Raw genomic sequence first — 8,074 nt, 5'->3', positions numbered from 1 at the left:
TCCTCCGAGGACACTGAGCCAGCATCCAGGCTGATGTTTCGTGCCGGACAGGAGAGGCTGGGACGCATGTAATTGCTCTCTTGCTTCCTCATTTACAGGATGGAAGAGATTATATTGTCACTTCTTTCTTGCAGATCGGTTTCTTCTGTATCATAATCTAATCCCTACTGCCTTGTAAAGCCAAGGCCCAAGGAAACAAGTTAATGTTACAATGAACAAGGTTCACAGATGTCTCTCCTATGCTAGCAAACTCATAGTTTCGGTAAGTTTCCACCAAATGGCCCATGTTAAAGGCTTGGGGTCCAGCCCTTGGAGCTACTGATTACCAGCCACCAGAAGGTAAGTCGCTTTCTCTGTGTGCTGTCTTACCACAGGTCCAAAAAGACACGGGCCAATTGACCATTGATTGAAATCTCCAAAAATGTGAGCCCAAATAAGATTTTCCTCTTTTTAAAGTGATTACCTTGGTTATTTTGTTACATTAGCAGAAAGTTAGCACAAGGACTCACTTGAACTATGTCCAATCTTAGTATTTTGGCTCCTTTTTCCTAACACTCAGGAGAGACAGATATGGCTCTGACATTTATTTCAGCCTCTGCTTTACCATGGTGCATAATGAAAGACCCATCAATGGTGGAATCCTTTTGCATTACAGAGTAAAAATAACCCTCTCATCCTTTAAAACACCAAATCAGGAGCTGGAGAGATGGCTTAGTGGTTAAGGCATATGCTGGCAAAGCCAAAGGACCCAGGTTTGATATCCCCAGGACCCGTGTAAAGCTGGATACACATGTGTCTGAAATTCGTTTGCAGTGGCTAGAGGCCCTGGCATGCCCATTCTTTCTCTCTCTCAAATAAATAACTAAGTAAATAAAATATTAAAACACCCAATCAGAAAGATGTAGAAATCTTTACTCAATTTGCCATCAAAGGAGGGAAGAGCTTTCCTTGTCAGGAAGCAGAATGGAAGATGGGGTCGGGGGCTCTTTCCTCACAAAGGATTGGCATTATCTTTGCAGTTGCTAAGGCCAGCATCTTTCTCTCTTGATGGAATATGTTCTGGTATGAAATTCCAGAGAAGGGAATTATTGCCATTAGATGTTTTGATGTTTCTACAGTCAATGCAGTCACTTTACTTCTTAGACCTCCCTTTTCACTTCAACCATTATGTAGTGTGGTGAAAGAAACAGGTGAGAATTTGTACAACATACACATCAAGAATGCAAACGTAGGGGCTGGAGAGATGGCTTAGTGGTTAAGATGCTTGCCTGAAAATCCTAAGGACCCAGGTTCCATTCCTCAGTACCCACATAAAGCCAAATACACAAAGTGGCACATGCATCTGGCATTTGTTTGCAATGGCTAGAGGCCCTGGCTTGCCTCTCTTTCTCTCTCTCTCTCTCCTTGCAAATAAAATATTTTTAGCATTTTTAATTTATTTATTTGTAAGCAGTGTATGATAGAGAAAAGAGACACAGAGAGAGAATTGGTGTGCCAGGGTCTCCAGCCCTGCAAACAAATTCGAGATGCATGTACCACTGTGCATCTGGCTTCATGTGGGTACTGGGGAATCAACCCTGGGTCGTTAGGCATGGCAGGCAAGTGCCTTAACCACTGAGCCATCTTGAGCCCAAAATATTTTTTAAATAAATCTTTTAAAAAAATGCGAACCTGGGACTGGCAAGACAACTCTGTGGCTAAAGCACTTGCTGTGCAAATGATCCCTGATCCAAGCCTGAGTCTGGATACTCAGCACGCGTGCAAGCATAAATAACAGCGCTGTGTGATGGCCTTTGACTGGCTAGCTGGGCCAAGCCTGGCTAGCCAAATCTGTGAGGCCTGGGTTCAATTTAGAGCGCCTGCCTCAGTAAATAAGCTGGAGAGCAACTGAGGGAAACACCCACCATCCTCTGGCCTCTACATGCATGCACATGCATCTACATGGGTGAGCACACATGCACACATTTACAACACACACATATACATGCAAAAATCTGTCTTGAAGAATGCTGGAAGGAGAGAGGACTCAATGAATGCCAGCATGAGGACCTGAATTTGGACCCCAAGCACCTATCTAACATATTTGACATGGTGGCGCTTCCCTATAATCTCAAATCCTGGGGTGGGGGGGTGGCAAGACAGGTGGATCCTTGGGGCTTACTGACTACCTTGTCTAACTGAAGCTGTGAGCTCTAAGTTAGGTGAGAGACTCTGTCTCAAAGAATAAGGTGGATCAACATGTTGAGAAGCAACAGGGGAGTGTTCAACACTCAGTGAGACATCTCTGGCGTACCCTCCCCAGCTCAGGGACCGTTGTGCAAGAGGAGGCAGCAAAACTGTAAGAGGAGAGGCTGAGTCATAGACAGGCTGCCTGCAAGTGATGCCGTGAGCTCCAGAGATGCAGCCTTCATGAGTCATCCCCTACGCTGAGGTGGGCTGAGGTGGGCTGAGGTGGGCTGAGGTGGGCTTTCTGGTGATGTCGCTGCCTTTGAATCAAAGCAGCTATGGGGGGATTGCCATCCAGGATGGGGTGAGACTTCCCGTGGTGGTACAGCTGCACCTCTTGCTCTTGTAAGCAACCCCTCACCCTGCTCTGTAAGTAACCCAATAAACTCGTTAGTTCATTAAAAAAGAGAAAGTAAGGGCCAAAGGGGGGGGGGTAGTGCTTATAGTACTGTCTTCCAGACTCAAAGTGACCTCGATATTCATGACCTCACAACGGCTGACGCTACCTACACAGGACCTGCATAATAAGAGGAAAAGAGACCAATGACATCAAAACAGAAGAGAGACTAGTTGGAAAAGGGAAGGGATTCAGTGGAGGGAGGATTTGGGAATGGGAAAAGGGAGAGTGGTGGGAGGGGATTATGATCATGGTATCTTGTTTATATTTATAGAAGTTGTCAATAAAAATGTTTTAAAACTAAGGTGACTGACTGAGGAAGATATCTAATGTTGACCTCTGGCCTCTATACACACATATGCACATGCACCCACATGGTCCCACATGCATATGAACACATACATACATGCATACCACACACACATACACATGCAAAAAATTTTGTTAAATGAGAATGCACAATTCTACATTTATCCATATTACATGGGACTGGACTGCTATGCACAGTGAGTGTGGAAAACAACTCCAGACTAATAAAAGAAGTCTTTCTGGAAGAAATGTGTGTGTGTGTATGTATGTGTGTGTGTGTGTGTGTGTGTGTATTGCTAAACGTGAGACTCAGAGTCTCATGCATGCCAGGCAACCTACAATAGTGGGCACCCCCAGCCCAGGGGAAATATTTGAACTGGGATTTCACACAGCTGGGTAGACGTGGTCAGTTGTGCGGGAGCTAGCTACAAGAACGCTGCTCCTCTCCAGACAAAGGTAGGAAGATGCACTTCCTCCACCATGTGGCACTTTTCCGCAGAGGTAGATGTGGTTGTGAGGAGATTCTTAGGAGAGATACACAGTGAGAGTTATGGGTTGTATGTGGTTTGTCCCCTTAAAGGTTTACTTGTTGGACTCTTGGTTTTAGTATGGCAGGATCGATAGATGGGGTTTCATAGTCAGGTCATGGGGGTATGCTGCCTTTAGAAGGATTAGGGTACTTCTTATGGGACCCTGTTAGTTCTTGTAAGAGAGTCATTACAAAAAGGCAAGCATGGTTGAAGCCGGGTGTGGTGGCGCACACCTTTAATCCCAGCACTCGGGAGGCAGAGGTAGGAGGATCACTGAGTTCAAGGCCACCCTGAGACTCCATAGTGAATTCCAGGTCAGCCTGGGCCAGAGACCCTACTTCAAAAAAAAAAAAAACTAAAAAAAAAAAGGCAAGCATGGGCCAGGTGTGGTGGCGCACGCCTTTAATCCTAGCACTCCAGAGGCAGAGGTAGGAGGATCAATGTGAGTTCAAGGCCGTCCTGAGAATACATAGTGAATTCCAGGTCAGCATGAGCTAGAGTGATACCCTACCTCAGAAAAAGAAAAAGAAAAGAGCAAGTATGGCTCTTCTCTGTGCTCTGGCTTCCTGTCCCCCACAATTTCTTAGCCTTGCATGAGCTTTCATCACTGTGACTCATAGCCACCTTTCTTGAGGTCTCCCCTATATCCAGGTTGATGCTGATGTCATGCCGGAGCTTTGAGCAAAATAAATCTCACTTCTTTGTGTGTGATGTGGTGAACATATGTGCATGTCCATGCATGTGTGAGCATATGTGTGGGTGTGTGCACATTCACACATGTGCACATGCATGTGGAGGACAAAGGACAGCCTTCAGCAATGCTATCCACTTCCTTTGAAAACGGGGACTCTCCCCGTCCCAGAGCTCACTGACAAGGCTACCCTAGCTGGCCCAGGCAGCCACCGCTCCAACACTGGCATCACAAGCATATGCCTAGCATTTTACATGGGTACTGGGAATCAAAGTGCCTGTGTGGCAAGCACATTACCAACTGCATGATCTCCCCAGCCTCTAAATCTCCGAACTCAGGGCTGGAGAGCTGGCTTAGCAGTTAAGGCGCTTGCCTGCAAAGCCTAAGGATGCATGTTCAACTCCCCAGATCCCATGCTGAAGGTTGCACATGCCCACAAGGTGGCACATGCGTCTGGAGTTTGACTGCAGTGGCTGTGGGTCCTGGTGTGCCAATTCTCTCCCTCTCTCTCATAAAAAAAAATTGAAGTACTAACCCTCAGTTATAGCAATGGAATAGAAGAGTAACTCAATGAACAAGTCATAAAAATAAATCTAGTGTTAAGAAATACTGGAGGGAAATTGTAGAAAAATTAGTTTACATTCCCATTCAGAATAAGTTATTTGGCAAAGAACAGAGGGCAGTTATATGGCCCCTGACCTCATCCTGGCTTTGTGACCTTGAGTGAGCTACATAACTTCTCTGAGGCTCACTTTTCCCATTTGTAAGGTGTTGATCATAATGGTTCTTACCTCAGTGGTTTGTTGTGCTTGAGGAAATAATGCCTGTGGTGTGTCTCCACAGCTCACAGTGTGGCTACCAGCACCGAGGCTTGCCATGAGACTCTCAAATGCCACCGTTGGGGGTAGTGGTTGGGAAAACCAACTGTACTGCTACCTGTGTGTAAGGGTTACCACATTTTGTTAACCATCTGGCTATATTGAAAAAGGTGGTGGTGAGGGGGGGGAAAGCCTTCAGTGTGAGGCATCTATGAGTGACCATGAGTGAATGTAGATAAAGAGCTGGAAATGGACCGTGTTCAAGCTGGAAGCCCTGAAGAACCAGATGTGAAACTGAGAAATCAAGAAACACCAAATAAAGGCTGGGAAGATGGCTCAGCAGCCAAAGAAATGAGAAATGAAGGTGACACCAATGAGCCAGACACGAGACTGAGAAACGAAACAACAAATGAGAGCTGGGCAGGTGGCTCAGTAGTTAAAGGAATGTCGAGTGAAGGTGACGCCAATGAACCAGACACGAGACTGAGAAATGAAACAAACGAGAGCTGGGCAGGTGGCTCAGTGGTTAGAGGAACGTCAAACGAAGGTGACGCCAATGAGTCAGACACGAGACTGAGAAATGAAACAGCAAATGAGAGCTGGGCAGGTGGCTCGGGGGTTACAGGAACATCGAATGAAGGTGACGCCAATGAGCCGGACACGAGACTGAGAAATGAAACAAATGAGAGCTGGGCAGGTGGCTCAGTGGTTAGAGGACCGTCGAGTGAAGGTGACGCCAATGAGCCAGACACGAGACTGAGAAACAAAACAACAAATGAGAGCTGGGCAGATGGCTCAGGGGTTACAGGAACATCGAATGAAGGTGACGCCAATAAACCAGACACGAGACTGAGAAATGAAACAAATGAGAGCTGGGCAGGTGGCTCAGTGGTTAGAGGAACGTCAAATGAAGGTGACGCCAATGAGCCAGACACGAGACTGAGAAACGAAACAACAAAAGAAGGCTGGGAAGATGGCTCAGCAGTTAAAGAAACAACAAAGAAAGGTGATACCAATGGTAAGTGGGAAAGGAACATGGTTTTTTTTAAAAAAAATTTTATTTATTTATTTGAGAGCGACAGACACAGAGAGAAAGACAGATAGAGGGAGAGAGAGAGAATGGGCGCGCCAGGGCTTCCAGCCTCTGCAAACGAACTCCAGACGCGTGCGCCCCCTTGTGCATCTGGCTAACGTGGGACCTGGGGAACCGAGCCTCGAACCGGGGTCCTTAGGCTTCACAGGCAAGCGCTTAACCGCTAAGCCATCTCTCCAGCCTGGAACATGGTTTTTTTTAAGAGACATACATTTGAAGAGCAAATGATAGTGCTAAGCCAAGAGGAGAGAGTTGTCACTAAAATAAGAAACGCGGGGTTGTGGAGATGGCCCAGCAGTTGAAAGTGCTTGCTTGCTTAGCCTGCCATCAGGGTTTGAGTCCCCAGCACCCATGCACAGTCAGGGTACAATACAGCACATGTGTGCAGTTTTGTTTGCAGCTGCTAGAGGCCCTGGTGGGCCAGCACAAGCTCACTTGCTCACTCTGTCTCTCTCCCCTCACAAATAAATCATATTTTAAAATGTAAAACAAATGTACATAAAAGATATGCATACTCACTTGCTTCTCAGTGTTTTGGTAAATTCAGTTTAAAATTTATAAATCATTCATCAGAGTTCATTCTAATCTACACATCAGACTTCATGATCTATAATAATGACGTCAGTCTTCCTTGGAATATTCAAAAGACTTTTATTTCTTCTTTTGCATTTTTATTTGTTTTTTTTTTTTCTTGTCCAGAAATTCCATTAGACGTTCTGTCCAAAAATGTGGTTCCTCTAGTCCCAGAATTCTTGGACACATCCCAGGACGTTGAAAAGGCTATTGACCTCATGGTCAGCAAGACACTTAACGTGTCCATGGAGGAGCATGAGGTCCCCCAGCAGAGCGATGACATCCCCAAGCTCTCAGAAAACACCATCTATCCCAAGCATGGAAACATCCCCAAGTCCTCACCAAAAGCCACCCATGTGAAGCCAGGTGACATCTCCAAGGCCACAGCAAAAACTACCCAGCCCAAACAAGGGAACGTTCCTAAGGCCTCAGGCAACACCATGCAGGCCAAGCATAGGAAAATCTCCAAGCCCTTGACAAAAGCCATCCTGCCCAAACAGGGCATCACCCTCCAGGCCACAGCACTCGCTATGCAGCCCAAGGAGAATAATGTCCCCAGGCCCTCAGACAACACCGCCAAACCCAGGAAGGGTAACTTCACCAAGTCCTCAGATGACACTGTCCAATCCAAGAAAGGTGACATCCCTAGGTCCTCAGAAGATACTATTCAGTCCCAGGAGGGTGACATCAAATCTTCACAAGACACCACCCAGCCCAGAGAGGGTGACCTCCCTAGGTCCTCAGAGGAAGAGACCCTTCCGCTGGAGGATCTGGAGGCAGACAGGGTGAAGGTGATCACAAGTAAGACGGACTTTGAGGAAGTCCTCAAGGAGGCTGGGGAGACGCTGGTTGCTGTGGACTTCTCGGCCCCTTGGTGTGGTCCTTGCAGGGGAATCAAGCCTTGTTTCCACTCCCTGTCTGTGAAGCACGAGGATGTGGTATTCCTAGAAGTGGATGTGGACAACTGTGAGGAGCTGGTGAGAGACCTTGCAATTTTTTGTCTGCCAACTTTTCAATTTTATAAAAAGGGAGAAAAGGTGGGTGAATTTTCTGGAGCTCTCATGGAAAAGCTTAAAGCAACCATTGAAGAATTAAAGTAACCATATATTCTGAGGACATTGTGAGCTGTGGTTTACAACTACTTTTTGTTTCTTTTTTCCCAGGTTTTTTTTTTTTTTTTTTTTTTTTTTTTTTTGATGTAGGGTCTCACTCTAGCCCAGGCTGACCTGGAATTCACTATGTAGTCTCAGGTTAGCCATGAACTCATGGCGATCCTCCTACCTCTGCCTCCCAAGCGCTGGGATTAAAGGCGTGTACCACCATACCTAGCTTTTACAAGTTTTTTTTAAAAAATGTATTGCGTTGATATAGAGAGACGGGGTATACTAGGGCCTCCTGCCATTACAAACAAACTTCAGACACACATACCACTTTGGG

General features: G+C 46.2%; 1 protein-coding gene across 1 annotated transcript; it reads left to right on the top strand.

Moving 5' to 3' along the window:
- Positions 1-284: 284 nt before the first annotated feature.
- Positions 285-7,737, top strand: Txndc2 (thioredoxin domain containing 2). Its single transcript, XM_045143502.1, has 3 exons — positions 285-339; positions 5,198-5,701; positions 6,764-7,737. The coding sequence occupies exons 1-3, from the start codon at positions 285-287 to the stop codon at positions 7,735-7,737; spliced, it is 1,533 nt and encodes a 510-aa protein (XP_044999437.1).
- Positions 7,738-8,074: the final 337 nt, after the last annotated feature.

This window comes from Jaculus jaculus, chromosome 2 (genome assembly GCF_020740685.1).
Source record: "Jaculus jaculus isolate mJacJac1 chromosome 2, mJacJac1.mat.Y.cur, whole genome shotgun sequence".
In the NCBI taxonomy this organism is placed as follows: domain Eukaryota; kingdom Metazoa; phylum Chordata; class Mammalia; order Rodentia; family Dipodidae; genus Jaculus; species Jaculus jaculus.
This window is presented reverse-complemented; position numbering and strand designations above follow the sequence as displayed.